The sequence below is a fragment of the Balaenoptera musculus genome, chromosome 4 (assembly GCF_009873245.2).
Source record: "Balaenoptera musculus isolate JJ_BM4_2016_0621 chromosome 4, mBalMus1.pri.v3, whole genome shotgun sequence".
Taxonomy (NCBI): domain Eukaryota; kingdom Metazoa; phylum Chordata; class Mammalia; order Artiodactyla; family Balaenopteridae; genus Balaenoptera; species Balaenoptera musculus.
Window position 1 is genome coordinate 142922888 of NC_045788.1, and position 20807 is coordinate 142943694.

Below are 20807 nucleotides of genomic sequence, written 5' to 3' on the forward strand. Positions count from 1 at the left end.
TTTATTTTAAAGTCTATTTTGTCTGATACGAGAATTGCTACTCCACTTTCTTTTGATTTCCATTTGTGTGGAATATGGTTTTCCATTTCCTCACTTTCAGTCTGTATGTGTCCCGAGGTCTGAAGTCGGTCTCTTGTAGACAACTTATATACAGGTCTTGTTTTTGTATCCATTCAGCCAGTCTATGTCTTTTTGTTGGAGCATTTAATCCATTTACATTTAAGGTAATTATCGATATGTATGTTCCTATTACCATTTTCTTAGTTGTTTTGGGTTTGTTTTTGTGGGTCTTTTCCTTCTCTTGTGTTTCCTGCCTAGAGAAGTTCCTTTAGCATTTGTTGTAAAGCTGGTTTGGTGGTGGTGAATTCCCTTATCTTTTGCTTGTCTGTAAAGGTTTTAATTTCTCTGTCAAATCTGAATGAGATCCTTGCTGGGTAGAGTAATCTTGGTTGTAGGTTTTTCCCTTTCATCACTTTAATTAAATATGTCCTGCCACTCCCTTCTGGCTTGCAGAGTTTCTGCTGAAAGATCAGCTGTTAACCTTATAGGGATTCCCTTGTATGTTATTTGTTGCTTTTCCCTTGCTGCTTTTAATATGTTTTCTTTGTATTTAATTTTTGATAGTTTGATTGATATGTGTCTCGGTGTGTTTCTCTTTGGGTTTATCCTGTATGGTACTCTCTGCGCTTCCTGGACTTGATTGACTATTTCCTTTCCCATGTTAGGGAAGTTTTAGACTATAATCTCTTCAAGTATTTTCTCAGTCCCTTTCTTTTTCTCTTCTTCTGGGACCCCTATAATTTGAATGTTGGTGCGTTTAATGTTGTCCCAGAGGTCTCTGAGACTGTCCTCAGTTCCTTTCATTCTTTTTTCTTTATTCTGCTCTCTGGCAGTTATTTCTACCATTTTATCTTCCAGCTCACTTATCCGTTCTTCCACCTCAGTTATTCTGTTATTGATTCCTTCTAGAGTATTTTTAATTTCAGTAATTGTGTTGTTCATTACTGTTTGTTTGCTCTGGTTCTTCTAGGTCCTTGTTAAATGTTTCTTGTATTTTCTCCATTCTGTTTCGAGATTTTGGATCATCTTTACTATCATTACTCTGAATTTGTTTTTAGGTAGGTTGCCTGTTTCGTCTTCATTTATTTGGTCTTGTAGATTTTTACCTTGCACCTTCATCTGTAACATTTTTTTGTCGTTTCTTTTTTTTTTTTTTTTAATGGGTGGTGCTGTATTCCTGTCTTACTGGTTGTTTGGACTGAGACGTCAAGCACTGGAGTTTGTAGGCAGTTGGATAGAGCTGGGACTTGGTGCTGAGATGAGGACCTCCAGGAGGCCTCATTCCAGTTAATATTCCCTGGGGTCTGAGGTTCTCTGTCAGTCCAGTGGTTTGGACTCAGAGCTCTCACCACAGGAGCTCAGGCCTGACCTCTGGTCTGGGAACCAAGATCTCGCAAGCTTTGTGGCACTGTGAAAAAAAAAAAGAAAGAAAAAAAAGGTGCCGTACAATATCAAAGAATAAAAAAATAAAATTGGAAAGATAAAAGATATATTAGGAAAAATAAAATTATAATTGAAACAACTGCAACAAGGTAAAATAAAACCACAACAGAAAAAAGAAAAAAAAAAAAAGAAAAGGGGGGGTGAACAAGCTAAAAGGAGAGATCACTAACAAAGTATAAAGAATAAAATAAAATTAGAAAAATAAAAGATTTATTAGGAAAAATAAAATTCTAAAAGAATTAACAACAATGAATCAACAAGGTGAAACAGATCCCCAGTCTAAAAGAGGGAAAAACAACAACAACAAAAAGAAGCCTTGGCTATGAGGGCGGAGTTCAGGTGGGGGTGGAACTTAGGCAGGGGTGGGGTTTAGGGTGGGGCGGGACCAAGGCGGGTGGGGGGGTGACGTTTGAGCGTGGGGCGGGACCTCTGCTTAGGGCGGAAGGGGAGAGGCAGCACGTGGAAGGAGGGCCTCTGGAGTGTGGAGCTCCAGAGTCTGGAGGTAGGGCCCTGAGTGGGGGTGTGTGGGCGGGGCTTGGTCCCAGTGCCTTGGAGGGGGTTTCAGAGGGGGTCTCCGAGTGTAGGGGCGGGGCTTGGGCTCTGCACAGCAGGAGGGAGGCTGGGAGGGCAGAGGATTAGGCCCGGGAGCCCAACAGGCTCCCTGGTGCCTAAGTGGACAGGGCAAGTACTGGCCCCGTTCCCGTCCGTTCCTTCGCACCCCTCCCCACCATCTCCCCCAGGATCTCCCCTGTCGCTGCTGGACCCCTAACCGTGGGTGGGTCCCGCTGGGTGTAGGAACTCCTCCCCTCCCCCAGCCGCCCCTCAGGGGTGCTGGTCCCGGAGGTCCGGCCTTTACTTTTGCTCCCCCTTCCCTCCCTCCCATTCCCTCAGGACCCTCGTGGCTGAAGGAGGCCTCGGTGGGCACAGGATCGGGCCCGGGATCTCAGCAGGCTCCTGGGCAGGGGAAACCTGGCCACGCTCCCTTTTGATCCTCTGCCCTCCCAGTGGTCCCCCAATTTCCCCCTTCAGGCGTGGGATCCCTTCCCCTCCCCCAGCCGCCCCTCAGGGACGCCAGTCCCCTCCCACCTCCACTTCTCCTCCCCCTTCACTCCCCCCATGCCCCACGTCCTACCTGGTTGTTGGGGGTTCCTCCCGTCCCCTTAGGTGTCTGTGGTCCCCCACTGGTGCCTGGTAGGTGCCCTAGTTGTGTGGAGACACGAATTCCGCGTCCTCCTAGTACGCCATCTTGACTCCGCCCTCTGTACTTTTATGTGAGACTTTATTGCAAGGACCATATATATATATATATATAAAACCAAGTAAAAAAGGAGAAAGCTTCTATGTGTTTGCCCTAATTTCTATTTAGCAAAGTGTAGTGATTTTTATATGTTAATCTTAGAACCTTTAAAAGAGACAGCAGGGGTTGGCATTCAAAGATAAGAAATCTGAAGCTAACTGAAGGTTTTCTTACTTTGATTTCTAAGACAACTACCAAATAAATGAACATGACGAAAAATGATGAGTTAAAACATAAAAGTTGTTTTTATGTCAACAATAAATTATTAATAAGAACCCTTATTAAGGATTTATTTTGTGTCAGGCCTTGTTCAGGGTTATTTGTGTTGACTCACTCAGTCTCACCACAGCCCTGTTGGGAGCTGTTCTTATTTTCCCATTTCACAGATGGTCCCCGAGGCACAGAAAGGCTTGGTGGTCTCCCCGTGCGTCCTCAGCTGGTAGGTGGTGGAGCTCAGGTGGGAGCCAGGCCATCAGCCTTTCAGCGTCTGTGTCCAGTCACCGTGCCCCACTGCCTCTCGGATAAGCAGCTCCGCTGCCCAGAAACACTGTTCCTCTCAGCAGTCACTTGACAGTGTTACGTGGTTTGGGGAACGTTTCGTTTTGTTTTCGTTTGGTTTTTTTGGGGGGCTCATGATAGTAAAATAAACAAATGTGTTAATGGCCCATATCAATTCCCAATGATTTCTTTAAGATCAACACAAAAGCAAATGGAAAATGGTTTTGCTTAAAGTTAGAGGATCCTCTGAGTATAAGAATTTGAGTCATCTACTGAAAGGTTCTTTTTAAGCCTAAGTACGATATGGTTATGCTATCATTTTATGAGAGCTAAGTGGATCTTTCAGTTCCGTCGAAGCTAGGATGAAAGAGCTGAATTCACAGCTTAGCATGCGAAGTCAGACACTCCTGGGTTCCTCACTGGTCTCCGCAGCCAGCCAGCTTCGTGCTCCCCCGCCTCAGCCGTGAGGTCGGGCCTGCCTCCAGGACTTCCCGTGTGGACTGGATGAGAGCAAGCGTGTCCGGTGTCCTGGGTGGCGTGGGCACAGAGAGCGTATTGTACGTCTCGGCTCCTAGTGGCATTTGGATGCGTATCGAGCTTATTTTGGTGAAGAAACTCATGTTCACTTGTCCGGGTTTCCTATTCTGCCTGGAGTTTCATGGCTGTTTTGTCCAAGTTGAAGAGAGCAGCGGCTGTGTGAGCTGACACTGGGGCGAGACTGGCTGGAGCTGGGCCCGCTCCGCCTCTCCTTAGCTTTCAGTCCCCAGGCAGGTGACTCCACTTTCCTGATCCTCCTCCTCCTCCTCCTCGTGGGGAGAATCATACCCACCTCAGAGAGGCCAGGCGAGGGTTAGTTAGATCACGTGTCAAGTGCTGGTTTTCTTGAGACCACTTATTTAAAGATATGAAAAAATCTTGTTTTGTGATGTCATTTTGCTAAATTATTAAGTTGCCTAAAAATTCCAATTAATAAATTTTAGAGCCATTTTTCCTATATTTACCTAAAAATGCCATTTTTATTCCTGTTGTAGGTGCTGGAGATCAGAATTTATTTACCTCTATTTATCCGACGCTCTCCCAGCAGCTTCCAAGAGAACCAATGGAATGGAGAAGGTATGGCGCCTCTGGTTTTTGCTGCGTCTCCCTCGTTTTGTAGGCATTTGTGTGAGCAAGTGAAGTAGTAAGAGTTAAAGGCTAAGTTCTCAGGAAACTGAGTGGAGCCACGTAATCGTGGGCCTTCTTCTCTAAGGAATGTGTTGATTTTCTTGACAAGTCATAGGATGGTGGAAATGGGACACTTCTTCTGAGCTGAAGGTCCGCTTTTATAAGAATGGCTTCTGATCCCTCATGGCATTTTGGAAAGGAGACGCGCACTCCGATTCCACATTAGAGCAGGTGCCTCTGTCTGCTGTCTTATGAGGCCTTCTCTCTGCCCTGAGCCCCTGGCTCTTCTCTTAAGGATGAGAAAGTGTACAGAAAGATGTTAACTTAAAAATTCGGAAGTAGGGGCTTCCCTGGTGGCACAGTGGTTAAGAATCCACCTGCCAATGTAGGGGACACGGGCTCGAGCCCCGGCCCGGGAAGATCCCACATGCTGCGGAGCAGCTAAGCCCGTGCGCCACAACTACTGAGCCTGCACTCTAGAGCTCGTGTGCCACAACTACTGAGCCTGCGTGCCACAACTACTGAAGTCCGCACACCTAGAGCCCTTGCTCCGCAACAAGAGAAGCCACTGCAATGAGAAGCCTGCACACCGCGACGAAGAGTAGCCCCTGCTTGCCGCAACTAGAGAAAGCCCGCGTGCAGCAACAAAGACTCAACACAGCCAAAAATAAAAATTAAAAATAAATAAATTTATTAATAAAAAATTAGGAGGGAAACCAGATCAATCCTCCCGTTTGCCCTATTGTTTGTAATTGTTCCTCTAATGACTTGTTCTGAGGAAATAATTGACTTTGAATTATCTTACTGGAAGACTAATTTCTGGTAAGATTAGATATTATTTGTAGAAAATGTTTGGATTGTGACTTGTTAATACCGGTAATCTGATTTTAACCAAGGTGTATGAAGAATTTCCTGTTGTTACTCATGTTCTTGTAATTCTGCTTCTTGCTATGTTATTCCTTTCTGATCACCAGTTAGTAATCTACTAACGTGAAGAGTTAACATTCTAGGTGACTTATCCAGGCTCTCTATTGAATCTAGTCTAATTTTTGTGCCCGATTATAGTGTTACAAGGAATGTATTTAATTACCTACATGTAGTATGAAGAGTGTACAGAATGTGGGAGAATTCTCTTACAGAAAAATTATTCAACATCTCAAGAGGCCCAGTGCTGTGAATGAGAGAAAACAGTCCAGCAAACGGAAGAGTTTAATACCTGAAGAAATGGAGTAATCTGTAGAGGGTTTCCAATAGTATACGTTATTTAAACATTCAGAAAGATAGAAGAAACAGGAAATGGGGTTATGAGGAAAAAAATGAAATAGAGACACTGCATAGATTTAATATGTATTTTCATCTCTTCACCTTCTTGAAAACTAAATGAGAAAAAAGAACGAGAAATGTTCAAGGGCAGAGAAGGGCAGAAGTGGCGGCAGCAGAGACGTGGACGCCTCTTTGGGAGAAGGAGGATGGACAGAGGAATAGGAGGGAAAGCTGAGCCCATGTGTCTGCAGAGGTGGCTCCCTGAGAAGCAGGCGAGTCCCTGACAGGTGACAGGGCCCAGGGCCCAGGACCTTGGTAGGCGAGGGGTAGAAAGGAGTGATAGAAGGACTGGGCAGGGTTCCTTCTGCCGTGGGTGTGTGTGTGTGTGTGTGTGTGTAAAGCTCTTTAGTACTATTTGACATATTAAAGTGTATATATATTACTTTGATGAAATTTTAAATTAATTGATTAGATCTTCGGGGAAAAAAATTGAAGCAGAAACTTTACTTGATGCAGTGAACTGCTGTGTAGCTGAAAAGCAAAGTAGTGAGTTGGGAGATTGCGCTTGGAAACTCTGGAGTTGAATGCTGAGAGCTGGAGTTGGAGGTGTGAAAGGAAAGCTGAGCCGTGAAGGCCAAGTCCAGAAGTTTCAATGTCCCTGTAGAAGCTGTTTCAGAAGGAGAGTATAGAGAGGGTGGAGGACAGGCGATAGTTGAAGAACTGGCATCAAGATTTTCCCAGCGGTGAGTTCGGAGATTGCAGGGGCCGCTGAATGTCAAGCAGAATGGAAACAAAACAAAGCAAACAAAAAGCCATGCCAAGCAACAAGGAGAAAAGAAAAACCAAATTTGCAGTCTCTAACAGCATTTAAAATGTAGCATAAAATATAGCATTTAAGAAGAGTCTTGAGGGCAAGTACCTCTGAATCTAGAGTTCTGTATTATTCACACTCATACAAGCGGGAAGACTGCCTCAGCCTCCCCCGGGCCTTGGGAGAGACAGGATGCCAGCTGGGCCCAGGATGGCCGGGGGCCCTGATCTGCCACTCTGGCTGCACGGCACCACACGTGTTCTCTCCAGAGTGCTGTTCACATCTTATATTTGCTGCTTGCCACTGGATGGAGATCGTTGGGAAACATTTTCAGACATGTATGATCAGAAACTGTACTACTCTCTGTGAAATAATTAAGGAATGTATCTCAAGAAAAAGGGAAATGAACCATGAATTCACAGGATAAAGGAAGCAGCTGCCAGCAAGCAAGTCATAAACACTGTGCTATATTATGGTGTCAGTGCTTTTAAGAATTAAGAGATCTAAAATTTCAGAGTGTGGAGGAAAGCAGAGAGAAGACAGTGTACTATCTTTGTCTTGTTCAAGGAGAGGTAGACATTTACTGCAGTCTTTGAGAGGGAAATTTAAGTTTATGCATATTAAAAACTAAAATGTAACCAACAGCAGAAAAGAAATAGATGGTTAAGCTTTCAAACTAACAGAGAAAAAGGATGGAAAAAGAAAACTTGATTAATCTCTCAAAGGACAGAAAAAAATAGAGAGCCTGAAATAGAAAATCCACAAGTTCAAGCATAATCACATTAAATTTGGTTGGTTTCAGCTTATTAATCACCAAGACTCCTTAGATTGGATAAAAAGTACAAAATCCAGCTATAGATATTTAAAAGAGATACAACTACTAGAGGTGGAAAATAGAGGTATGGAAAAAAGATGTATGTAGCATAATTTATTTTTATAAGTATAATAAAACAGCATCCATACCCTCTGATAGCCATAGATTAGATGAGTGCAGCTTGTGGGATTTCTCTATGTGTCCTTTGTTCTTGGGTTGAGAAGAAATGGAGGAGGGTGGTTACCACTATTTTATTTATGCTATGTGAACGAAACCTGTTCTTTTTCACCAGACAGTTCTCTTTTTTGGATAATACGGGTTGTCACAAAAGTATTAGAGCAGTTTAAAGCTTTGATAGCTTCACACAGCACTTTTGACAATTGGGAAACTCTTTTCTTCTTTAAAAGTGACTGTAGGTTAACATCCGTTTTTCTTAGAAGTCTGTGTTGCAAGCAAAGTAAAGCCGACAGATTTATGGGGAGCCTTGACATGTCCATGTGGGCTGTGTTTAAACTAAGTTACAGCGTCTTTTCGGATAGCGTATGTAATCGCTACAGTTCAGGCTTAGTGCCCTATGTGTACTTCTGAACTCATAGATATGATTAAATTGTTGTTGTCGTTTTCTCCTTTTCTTTCTGCTAAACATTCTCATTTTTCTCAGTGACTTGTTAAAAATTGTTTATAGGTCCTATGGCCGAGCTCCAAAGATGATTCACCTAGAATCTAACTTTGTTCAATTCAAAGAGGAGCTGCTGCCCAAAGAAGGAAACAAAGCTCTGCTCACGTTCCCCTTTCTTCATATTTATTGGACGGAATGCTGTGTAAGTATTCATTTAAAGGGAAAAGTTACAAGAACGTGTCTTGGAATGGGGTTAAGATTCAGAGGTCTGGGTTTTGCTAAGACAGCTATACTTTTTGAAATTTACTTTTTAATTTTAATTTTTTGGTAGTCTTCTCTTTTCTCCATCCTTCAGCCAAGCGTGTGGCTTTGCCGTGGCCTATTTTCTGCTCTGGCCCAGCGCGGGGCACTCGTGGTGATCACCAAATATAGTCTTACTTGTGTTTCCAGTTCTTGTGAGCCATCTCACTGTGGCCTAGTGGGCACTAGGTATTTTTAATATTTACTTTGAGCTTTGTTTTCCTAACACCCTGTACTCACCATCATGACAGTTACTGTACTTGCGAATCCTTGTTTGTCTCTGGTTCTGGTTTGCGGGCTCTCTGGGGGCAGGGGACTGTGTCTCCTAACTCACGATCCGTGTCTGGTGCAGGAGGCGCTCTGGGATGCCCATCGAGGGAGGGGACGCTGCAGCTGCGGGCACTGCGGCCTTTACTCGTACTTGGCAGTTCTGTGTTGGTGAACCCATTCTTGACGGAATTCTTCTTTCATGAACGAATAGAAAATTCTGTGGGTCATTTCTTCCTGTCTGTTTGACTCTAATAAAACAAGCATTTAGCAGTATACAAAATATATAAATCGTTACATATTGTGACATTTTAACCTGAAACTGAGGATACAGAAGTAATTTTTGTAGTTTTAATGAGAAAGGACTTGAAGCTCACGCCTGTTCTCCCCTTCACACCGTGCACCTGTTGCCCTTGCTGACTTTGCTTTGTAGCCTTTCCCAGTGGAGTCACGTGGGATGTGCTTCCTCCCGAGAACAAGTGTGATAGCACATGTGAGATGCGGTCCACCAGGGGAGCTTGTTGGGGACTTGGCGCCCAGGGTTTTTATTGGGCCAGGCACATAGGCAGCCTCCGCCTGGCACACAGCAAAACTCCAGGGGTGGCTAGACTCCCGGGGGAATGCAGATGTTCAGCATAAGCCATGTTGTTTGCACAGTTTACGCCCAGGGAGGCACCCCTATCGCACAGTGACGGGAACCCCTCCAAAATCCAGACTAGATTTAGCCCCCAGTGATGATTCTTCCTGCACCAGTCATTACCAAGGCTTGCACATACCACTTCCCCAAATTTATCAGTCAGCGCTCTACTCTAGGGAAGAGCCTGTGTGGGCTTCTGTTTTATTTAGTGCTTTATAGTCAATTATCCTTACTTATTTTGATGTTCAAGTTGTCCCAGACTTGGCCAGTGAGAGTCACTTCAATTTGGCTCCTGTGTCCTTTTGAGCGCTTCCTAACTTCCCAGCACAACAGGGTATTCTGGGTTCTTGTCCCTTTGCTACCCTTGTGCTGGCATCGGCCATTTTTTCACAGAGCCCTGGTTCCCTTGGCACTGTGGGAGTGTCCCCGCTTCTATGCCTTTTGACTACACAGGGCTAGGCAAGCATGTGTCTTAGAAATCATGAGTTGATGCTGATGCCTCTGATTTTAGCCTAACCCCACAGGGCTCTTTCTTGCCCTACCCTGTTCCGTGTTTGTATCTACCCTGGCTCTGACGCGTCAACACGTTCACTCACCTGCTCAGTCCTGCAGTATGCATGGGATAGTTTCAGAATGGCTACACCTGTGCTACAGCCGGGGACAAACCTGCTGTGAAGAGTTCAGAGTTTGTTTGCAGTTCGTGCTTTCCCTAGACGACAGTCCACATCCATACCTGCTCGGGCTGGTCCTCTCTCAGGGGTCATGCTCTTCAGTGTTTGCCTAGTTGCTCTGGCATGTTTATTTTTCCACATGGATTTTAGTATCAAATTACTTTTCTAAGTATTTTACTTTTTAGTTGCTATTGTCAACGGGGTTTTCTCTCCCATTATATCTTCTAGTTGGTTATTTTTTTTGTATATGAAGACATTGATTTTTTTCATGTTAACCTTGCTGAATTCTTTTATTGCTTGAGTTAGTTTTATCATTGGTTCTCTAGACCCCAAAGTCTAGGGTTTTCCAGATATCCTATCCTGTCACCTGCAGAGAGTCTTATTTCTTCCTTTTCAGTTCTTATGCCTCAAATTGCTTTTCCTGTTGTAAGACATTGTCTAGTAGCAGTGGAGACAGTGGGTATCTTTTCCTTGTTCCTGACTTCAGTGGGAATGCCTGTGGTGTCTCCCCACAGTAGGGTGCTGGCTATGGGAATAAGGTAAATTTGAGCGAGTGTGTGAAGGAACTTCCATCCGTTCCTATTTTCTCGAGGTTTTTTTTTTAAAGAAATTCATGTTCTTTTATTTATTTATTTATTTATTTATGACTGTGTTGAGTCTTCGTTTCTGTGCGAGGGTTTTCTCTAGTTGCGGCAAGTGGGGACCACTCTTCATCGCGGTGCGCGGGCCTCTCACCATCGCGGCCTCTCTTGTTGCGGAGCACAGGCTCCAGACGCGCAGGCTCAGTAATTGTGGCTCACGGGCCCAGTTGCTCCGTGGCTTGTGGGATCTTCCCAGACCAGGGCTCGAACCCATGTCCCCTGCATTGGCAGGCAGATTCTCAACCACTGCGCCACCAGGGAAGCCCCTTCTCGAGGGTTTTTATTAGGAATACACTGTTGAATCCTATTAAAGGCTTTCTCATACCTGGTGGAGATAATCATATGATTTTTCCCACTTATGTCTACTAATTTGTTGAATTACATTAATGGGTTTCTTATTATTGAACCATACTTGCATTCCTGGTATATTCCACTTGGTCAAAGTATTATTTTCTTAATGTGGTATTGGTTCACATTATTTAGGATTTTTTGCATCTATCAACATATTCACAAGTGATTGGTCTATAACTTTTTTTTCTGCTGTGTTTGTCAGGTTTAGGTATCAATGTTATACTTGATTCATAAAAATAACTTGGAAGTTTTTGTTTGTTTTCTATATCTGAAACAATTTATGTAGCACTAGTACTGTCTGGTCTCTAGGGTTTGATGGAGTTCTCCTGAGAAACCATCTGGGCCTGGTACTTTCTTGTGGGATAGTTCCTTGATCACTTTCTGTATCCCTTCCATGGAAATTGGTCTGTTTCAGCCATTTGTCAATTTTGATAAATTGTATTTTTCTTAGAAATTATACATTTCAGTTTTAAAATTTCTTTTCATTGAGGTGTATGAAGTGGTCTTTTTTCAACTTTTAAAATATGCTCTGTGTCAATAGATATTTCCCCATCATTATTTCTTTGTATATTTGTGTTTTCTTCCTTTCTTCCTTGATTAAATTAGCTAGTTGTTTCTTTCCCCCCCAGAGAAACAGGAGTTTTATTTATTAATCTGATATACTAGTAGCATGTTTTCTATCTCATTAATTTCTGCTTCCATTTTTATTATTTCCTTCGTTTTGCTTTCTTATAGTTTACTTTGTTCTTTTCCTAGTTTTTTCAAGTTGGGAGTGCATTTATTTTCATTCTTAAATTTTTAGTGATATAGGTCTTTAAAGATGTGAATTTAAATATATCCCCGTGTTCTGTTAACTATTTTTCAGAAATTCTCTATTTTCTGTTTGTATCGCCCCTTACACTCAATAGTTTAACAGAAAGTTTTTTAATCTCCAGAAGGAAGTTTAAAAATATTTTCACTTTAACATTTCTAATTTTATTGCATTGTGATTAGAGTAGTGTTTTTAATATTTTCTGCTATTAGGAAAATTTTTTTTCTTTGTGACCTAATAAAGTGTTTGTGGATGTTCCATGTGTACTTGAGAATGTATTTTCTTTGTTTTTAGATTGTAATATTAAATATGTACCCATAAGAGCTATTGTACTGATTATGTTGTTGAGGTCGTTTATATTTTGTTTTGTCCACTTGATCTATCTTTAACTGACAGTGGTATGTTAAAGTCTTCTATTATTAGAATGTTTCTATTTCTCCTGCATCTTCTGTAGTTTCTGTTTCATATAGGTAGTTGATGTATTATTTAGTGCATGGATATTAATAACTATTATAATCTTTATGGGATGAAATATGTCATTAAAAACATGGTTTCTGAGTAGTGTTTCATGTTTAGGAAGGCCTTGTCTATCTGAAGATAATAAGTGATTTTCTCCTATATTTTCTTTTAATATTTTTATAATTTGTGTTTTATATTTGGATCTGTATAGCTTCAAGTTATTTTTGTATATGGTAGGAGCAGTGTGGGTTCAGTGTCTAATTTGTAGTCTAAATGGGGAGCAACTTGACCCAATATCATTTCATAATCTACCTTTTCCCCACTTATTGAAAATGTCACCTTTATTTTATTTATTTATTTATTTATTTATTTATTTTTATTTATTTATATTTTTTGGCTGCATTGGGTCTTCATTGCTGCGCGCGGGCTTTCTCTAGTTGCGGCGAGCAGGGGCTACTCTTCGTTGCGGTACACTGGCTTCTCATTGTGGTGGCTTCTCTTGTTGCGGAGCACGGGCTTTAGGCACGCTGGCTCAGTAGTTGTGGCACATGGGCTTAATTGCTCCGCTGCATGTGAGATCTTTCCGGACCAGGGATCAAGCCCATGTCCCCTGCATGGGGGATGGCAGGCGGATTCTTAACCACTGCGCCACCAGGGAAGTCCCGTCACCTTTATTTTAAAGCAGTATCCTTTATGCACAATATTCTGGACACATCAGTTCTATTAATCATTGTCTGTTCTATGCCTGGACCAGACATTTAATTACATTTAATTACATTTTTATAATATGTATTAATATCTGTTCTTTTAAAATAAATCTCTTGGCTAGCATGCATTTTCTCTTTCATATGAATTTTAGAATCCGATTGTTAGGTGTACAGATTTTATTTTCCAAAAATGTCTGTACGAGTATCTCCCATCCCACGTGTTCTTCTCTGCACGGCAGTGACATTCCTGCCATGAGAGCCTGGGTCTGTGTTTCCTCCAATTGAATCTGGGTGGGTCTGACTGGCAGAAGGGAAGCTGTGACTCTTGAGACTGTCCTAAAAGGGAATATATCTTCTGCTGCATCCTCTTGGGATGCTTGCTGTCAGATCCCGGCCACCATTCTCAGAGGAAGTCAGTGCCCCTGTGGGAAGGCCATCTGGAGGTGTGCACTGCCAGCCCCGGCAGATCCTGTCAACAAGCTAGCGTCCACCAGCAGACGTCATTGCCTTCGCGCTCCCAGCCTTCCAGTGCCACAGATGACACCATGTGGGGCACACGAGCTGTCCACCAAATCTCCAGGGTGCAGGTCTGTGAGCAAATCTTCTGGACCACTGCGTATTGTAGTGGTTCGTTACAAAGCCATAGGTAACTGGAACAGTGACTGAAAAGAAAACAACAAAAGACTGAGGTGTTTTGATTGGGATTGTCTTGAAAGAGTTACACGTTCATCTGAGAAGAATTTTAATGATCATGAATCTTCTCCTCTGGGAACCTGGTTTGTTTCTCCATTCTTTATGGCTTTTATATGTTTTCATAACATGTCATAATGTTTTTCATAAAAGTCTTGCATTTTTTTGCTAGGTGTAGTTTTTGTGGGCATTATGGATGATTTTTTTTTTTTTTCCTTAAACTTGTTTTCTAGTAGGGAGCCTGTGGGGTTTTTTTGTTTTGTTTTAGTTTTTTTGTTTTGTTTTATTGATAGTCTTTTAAAAATTTAATTTAATTTTAATTACTTACTTAATTTTTTTGGCCGGGTTGGGTATTTGTTACTGCGCGCAAACTTTCTCTAGTTGCGGGAGTGAGGGCTACTCTTCGTTGCGGCGTGCGGGCTTCAGTAGTTGTGGGACGCGGGCTCAGTAGTTGTGGCTCGAGAGCTCTAGAGTGCAGGCTCAGTAGTTGTGGCCCACGGGCTTAGTTACTCCGTGGCACGTGGGATCTTCCCGGACCAGGGCTCGAACCTGTGTCCCCTGCATTGGCAGGTGAATTCTTAACCACTGCGCCACCTGGGAAGTTCCTATTGATAGTTTTGATTACCATCTGTTAAGAAAATTTTTTGGAGCAAGTTGACAATGTTTAGGAGTTTAGATTTAAAAGTAAAACTCTTTGTTATGTTATTTCACTAGTTGCTTTAGGGTTTATAGCAGCGGCCCCCAGCCTTTTTGGCACCAGGGACCGGTTTCATTGAAGACAGTTTTTCCAAGGATGGGGGTGGGGTGGGGGGATGGTCCAAGTGGTGATGCCAGTGATGGGGAGCGATGGAGAGCAACAAACGAAGCTTTGCTCGCTCGCCCGCCGCTCACCTCCTGCTGTGTGGCCTGGTTCTTAACAGGCGTGGACCGGTACCAGTCCTTGGCCCGGGGGGTTGGGGAACTCTGGTTTACAGTATGCACTGGAAGTTACACCTCTTTCCTCCAAGTCATATTATACTACTTGAGACATAGTTCCTTCCCTTTCCATCCTTGTGACTCCCCCTTCTCCGGCTTGGAGAAGCCAGGCACTCATTATCCTCTGTAGGTTTGCTTATTGGAATCATCGCTGCCTGTGAACCTTCTCCCGTCACTGCCGTCCTGCTGCCCTGTGGCGTGGGGGCCCCCCCCACCCCCGGCTCTGGGGCTGATGCTCTGCTGGATCACCCCCTCCCCACCTCATGTGACCCATGACCCCCCTCGGAGGCCCTGTTTGCCCTACTTGGCCTGGGACACCCCAAGCCAGCCCCCAGTCCTTCGTCATCTGCTCTGTGATGCCCTCCTCACCTGGCGTGGCTCTGGCACCGGGGCGGCTGCTCCCCACTAGGACCCCCTCGTTCCCCTTCCTTCCCTGTGATGGCGTCTTCCTCTCTTCGCTGTGGTTTCCTGAGAGACCCTTAACCTCAGTGGCTCAGCTGGGGTTCCTCTTCTGCAGAGTCAGCGAGTCTTTTTAGGAACGTTCGCTGTTTGCTCACCGTCGTGAGTGATGGACTGGGTTCTGTCCTCCCGATTCCGCCAGAGCTTTGGGGGACTCTGTCCAGCCGGCTGCTCAGCGAGGCCTCTTCCCGAGAGTCCCCGCAAGCTGCCACAGGATGTCCCCAGGAGAGGGGCTGGCGTCCCCTTGGGGTGCGGCCACCTCTCCTCAGTGTGGATTCTGGTGAAGGGCGCCCTGAACTGGCCCCGGGACGGTCTTGGAGCTTGTCAGGGCTCCTCACCGCCCCTTGTCCGCCCTGTGATTTGTGTCTGCGCCTTGATTTTAAAGCTGCCGGGGTCTGTGGCTGCAGCCCCCTGGCCTTTTGGTTTCACTTTCCAGGCGTCATGCATCTGGGTTCCGACAGAACACCAGCATTGTAAAATCTAAGCTTCCAGTCCTAAGCACTGCCATTGTATGGAAAATATGCAGTATATGTGTATGTTACTGTTGGATATTAATTCACAGAAATTAGATTTTTGCAGGATGGTTTTCCTTTTAATTTTTAACCAAAAGATCTTTTTCAGATTGTACTTATTTCAAATTTAAACTGAGGACATAGCAGTTTTTAAAATTTTTAAGTACTGCCTTTTGGAACTTTTCACTTATTAATTAAACGAAAGGAGGGACTTGATACAGAATTTGAGATTTAACTCATTCATGGATCAATCACATGAGTGTTACTCGAGAGAGACTAAAAAATCCGGAGAAAATATAGGCAGGATAGTAAGGAATCTTTCTATTAAAAGAGGGGAAAGCATATATTTAGACAGTAGCTATTAATTATAGTTTCCAAAGGTTTTTAAGTGCCTGATATTGAAATGACTTAAGCACCTTGGTTTTTTCACTCTGAATCTGCTAAGTGGATTGATGGAGCATAACGTCAGTTGTAAACAGTTACAAAGCAAGGAAGACTTCTGTTTCCCTGCTTCTCCCTGGAAGAGAACCGAGGCTCGCCTCGTTGGCGTTCGTGCAGGCGGGGGGCGCTCTTTAGCAGGCTGGGGTGTGGTGCTCTGAGTCAGGAGCAGCTTTGACTTTTAGGCCCAGGCCGGCTCCCCTATCGAGCCACGTGAATGAGAACAACTTTCAAAAGCCCTAGAGTGTCCGCTTTACTCGGGTTCGCCTCTGAAGCTGCCTTGCCCCTGACGTGGCCTGCACGTGGCCTTGAGGTTGGAGTGGTTCTGGGGGCTCCCAGAGTGCTGAGGGGCTGCGGAGGAACCATGGGGAGGCCGCCCCCCCCCCGGGATGGCAGCTGGCCTGCAGTGGGACGAGCCACTCGCCTCTCCCATCAAGGCGGGGCTGTGACTGTGTTGGGACCCTGTTGTGCTTGGGCCCAGGGCCTCTGGCCCTGCAGACCTGGGGGGCCTTTTAAAGTCCCAACTTACTTAGCAGACTGTGTTGCTGGGGACAGCTTGCTCGGCCCTCTGCCTCTCCACCTCTTCCTCTGTAGCGCTGGAAGACCTCCCCTCGGCGTCCTGGTCTGGGGGACGGTGCACACGTGGGGCGTGGTGCTGAGCCTGTCCAGAGTGCCAGCAGCCGGGACCAGCGCCGGGCTTTCCGTGCAGTCTCCCCGTCCCGGAGCAGAAAAGCACGCTGTCTTCTGTTATTAGACACATTTGGCATGTAAACTAAAGGATATTAATTAACCTGCTTTCACAGTGAATTATTTATTTTCAGGATACTGAAGTGTATAAAGCTACAGTAAAAGACGACCTCACCAAGTGGCAGAATGTTCTGAAAGCTCATAGCTCCGTGGACTGGTTAATAGTGGTAGTTGAAAATGATGCCAAGAAAAAAAACAAAACCAACATCCTTCCCCGAACTTCTATTGTGGACAAAATAAGAAACGATTTTTGTAATAAACAGAGTGACAGGTAAGTGTATGTTTCATTTTACCTCTTTGGGCTGATGTCTGAATGATATAGTTTACTGGCTTCCAGGTAGTAGTAAATATTTGCTCTGTGAGCACGTGTCCTATGCCTGACACTTGAGCATGTGATGGGTGCTGAAGAGAAGACCAGGTCCCTCTCCTCGTGGAGTTCCTGGCTGGCTGGCGAGAAACTCTGAACAGTCATCTGCAGCGGGTTGCCTGGCAGGGGAGGCCCCGAGGCCTGGTGACCGTGGGAGAGACCACAGTGGGTCCCCTTGGAAGGCCGGTGATGGGTGTTAGCACAGGAAGGGCTCTGAGAAGTCTGCAGCCTGTGTGCAGCAGGGCCCCTTGGGCGTTCCTTGGTGCTGGGACCCTGTGTTTTGTTTACCTTAACACCTAGTAAGAGTTCGTTAAGACAGAAGTTATAAAATGCTGGTTTAATCTTCTTCAGAAACTTTAAAAGGGAACCTGAGACGTTGGTGGCTACTTCAGTGCCTGGACTGACTTTCCCCTCTTGCTCAGCCGTGTCTGGGCCCTGATCTCTCCTGCTGGTAGCTCACTTCCCGCCTCTCCAGTGAGTCCACGCCTAGCCGTGCCGGCCAGTGCCTCTCTTAACACCCGGCCAGTTTAGCGCTTGAGGTGCTGGGGCTGCAGTGGTGAGCCTCGTCCCTGCTCTGGTACTGCGTGGTCTAGTGGCAGAGGCGGGCATTACTTCACACCCAAGTCATCACACTTGTGGTCACCACAGTGGCAAATGCTCAGACAGAAGGTTCCAGAGTGCGGCAAGAGCTGGGAGTAGGGGAGCTGGCCTGCTCTGGGGGCTAAGAAATGAAGGACGTGCGAGGAGTTAAGGGAAGAGATCCTGGGTGTGTGCGGCCAGGAGTCCCAACCAGACCCTGCCACGTGGCTGCCACGTGACCGCATCCTGTGTCAGGGCCACCTGATGAGCTGACAGTTCTTCGGGGAGGGAGCCATGTGTGGGCTTCCTTTCTATGTTCCACACAATACTGGGTACACAGTAATGTTCACACTTGCTTTATTTAAAGTTTGAATTAGGGCTTCCCTGGTGGCGCAGTGGTTGAGAATCTGCCTGCCAATGCAGGGGACGCGGGTTCGAGCCCTGGTCTGGGAAGATCCCACATGCCACGGAGCGGCTAGGCCCGTGAGCCACAATTACTGAGCCTGCGCGTCTGGAGCCTGTGCTCCGCAACGAGAGGCTGCGATAATGAGAGGCCCGCACACCACGATGAAGAGTGGCCCCCACTTGCCGCAACTAGAGAAAGCCCTCGCACAGAAACGAAGACCCAACACAGCCATAAATAAAATAAATAAACAAACAAAAAAAGTAAAAAAAAAAATAAAGTTTGAATTAGATGGTTGAGCTTACAGTTTATCTTAGGGAAATCTCACTCAATCTGGACTTCTGGGGATTTTTTTTCTGAGGTCTGTTATTCATACATTAGTTATCTCAAAGGAGTCAGTTTAACATTCTGCTAGATGCTCCATTACTGAGTGTCCTTTTCCTCTCTGTGGTTAGGTGTACTAACATTTTTGTTCTGAAGGAAGAGTGGACGGCCGTAAGGCCTGGAGGGAAGAGAGCAGCTTTACCATCTGAGGGAAGTGGGCCGCAGGGAATGCGGAGATGGGGGGCCCAAAGTCAAACCCGAATGGCCTCTGAGTGGTGTTTTTTTGTTTTGTTCTGTTTTGTTTTTTAATTAATTAACTTATTTATTTTTTGGCTGCATTGGGTCTGCGTAGCTGCATGCAGGCTTCCTCTAGTTGTGGCGAGCAGGGGCTACTCTTTGTTGCATTGTGTGGGCTTCTCATTGCGGTGGCTTCTCTTGTTGCGGAGCACGGGCTCTAGGCACGCGGGCTTCAGTAGCTGTGGCACAGGGGCTTAGTTGCTCCGTGGCATGTGGGATCTTCCCAGACCATGGCTCGAACCCATGTCCCCTGCATTGGCAGGAGGATTCTTAACCATTGCACCACCAGGGAAGTCCTTGAGTGGTTTTTAATATAACAAAAGAAATCATATTTGTTTGGGATTTTGTTAAGTAAATAAATTGGTACTAATGGGGTGTGTTAGTCTAAACTTATGAAGAGTTCAAATTGTGTAATAATTTTTCTGAAGTGCTTATTGATTACTTTTGTCTACGTTATAATTTTATCTAATTTCCAAAAGTATGTTTCTGCTAGGCCCATTTAAAACTAACTTGCTTTTATTGACTATTCTTTATACGAAAAATATAACTTACTAAAATTTTTAACATTTCATCTTCAGTATTTAGAGATGCCTTCTAACGTTTTGATTTTCATGAATTTGCAAAGCCACCTTTGACAAATCTGTACTCTTAAAGTATAGATTTCACTTAATACAGAATGTTTTCTCTGAACAGTAACTGTGTTTCTACGCTATTATTGTTAGTTAGTATAGAGTAGTCCATAGTATTAATGCACTATAAGTTATTTATACAGTCCTCTGCTGGACTTATAAGTTATTGCTTACTTATTATTATAAAATTATAAACATCATTCTAGCTCAGATGTTATCTACATCCTTAATTATTTCCTTAGGATAACTCCCTAAAAGGAAAATTGCTTGGTGAAAGTTTTTGTGCATTTTCAGGCTTTTGGTAAGTGATGCTGAAACAGAGGGTCGTGTGTTAATTGTCTGTGCCAGCAGCGTTCCCGTGACTGGCGGAGACCCCGGCCTGGAGCTCCTTGCCGTGCAGCCACGTGCCCTGTGGGCGCTGCTCTACTCCAGATCGGACTCCACCAGCCCTGACTTGAGGGGCTGTTTTGGGTTCTCCCTTTCTCAGTTAACAACGCTCGATGTGAATTTCTGAAGCATAGTTTGTTGTATTAATTGATAAGAGAAGAAGAAGATGTAGTAGAAACAGTAAATGTTGAAGGGCATAATAAGGGATGGAGAGTGTAATGAATATATTTTCTGATGGATAAGCTCCAGGTCACTGAAGGAAAATATCGTTTTGGTGATTGGTGTTTGCGTCAGTTTCCTTTTTCATCTACCCCTTGTAGGTATAGAGAACTCTGTGTCTGGTCAGGAATAAACATGGATTATAATCCTTGAGAATGCCTTAAGGAGAAACTACTGAGCTGATAGACCCTCGCAGCTCATATAGTGAATAAATACACGTTAGTCCTTTGAGGGAGGGGGCTTAGGAGTGAGCTGACTGGACCCCTTTATCTTTCAGGGGAAGAAACAGAATCTAGTGGGGATGGAATGACTGGATTAAAGCCGGCCACTGACTTAAAAATTTTCTTCTTGGTACTGATTACTCACCTGGTGGACCACCTAGACTATGGCTGTTTCATTCACCCTTTGTCCACTGATTTATAATCCATAGCTTTAGTCCTCCCTCCAAGAGGTATGATGGGGCCCAGAGAAAATGAAACTTAGAATCTGTTCATTTTGCTACTTGCTGGTAGTTCAGGTAAAATATTTACGGAGGAGGAATGTTGAAACTCATAGCATCAATATTTAAAAGTTATTTCTGTGTTCAGATGTATTCATCTTTCTGAATTATTGTTATCAAGGATAAAGAAAGTTACCTCTTCCAATCTCTCGGATGAATGTGTTGCCTTTTCCAAATCCATTGGAAACACTTGTAATTTTATGCCTTTGATATTTTTACACCATGCATACGAAGTCTTTTTGTAGTGAAATTGTATTATACCTACAAGTTAAGCAATATCTTTCTAAGCCTTTATTTATCAAGTATTTATTAACGCTGCTCTCGAGGAGCTCACAGTCTGGTGGGAGAAACAGACCAGCAAAGAGAGAAGGTGTTTCCAGGGCACACTGACTGCTGTGGTCGTGGAATCGTGGAATCGCAGTGGGGCCAAGCGCAGAGCAGCGGGGGCGGGGCTGGGGGAGAGGTTCAG

The 20807-nt window shown here is 44.5% G+C and overlaps 1 protein-coding gene across 3 annotated transcripts in view; it reads left to right on the top strand.

Moving 5' to 3' along the window:
- TRAPPC10 (trafficking protein particle complex 10) overlaps positions 1-20807 on the top strand; it is a 92111-nt gene that overhangs the window by 25097 nt on the left and 46207 nt on the right. For 2 of the 3 annotated variants that reach the window (XM_036850264.1, XM_036850266.1), the window contains exons 2-4: positions 4330-4411; positions 8012-8171; positions 16709-16905. In XM_036850264.1, coding sequence (XP_036706159.1) covers positions 4330-4411; positions 8012-8171; positions 16709-16905 — 439 coding nt within the window. The remainder of the gene's footprint in view (positions 1-4329; positions 4412-8011; positions 8172-16708; positions 16906-20807) is intronic. The other variant, XM_036850265.1, reaches the window with a different exon arrangement.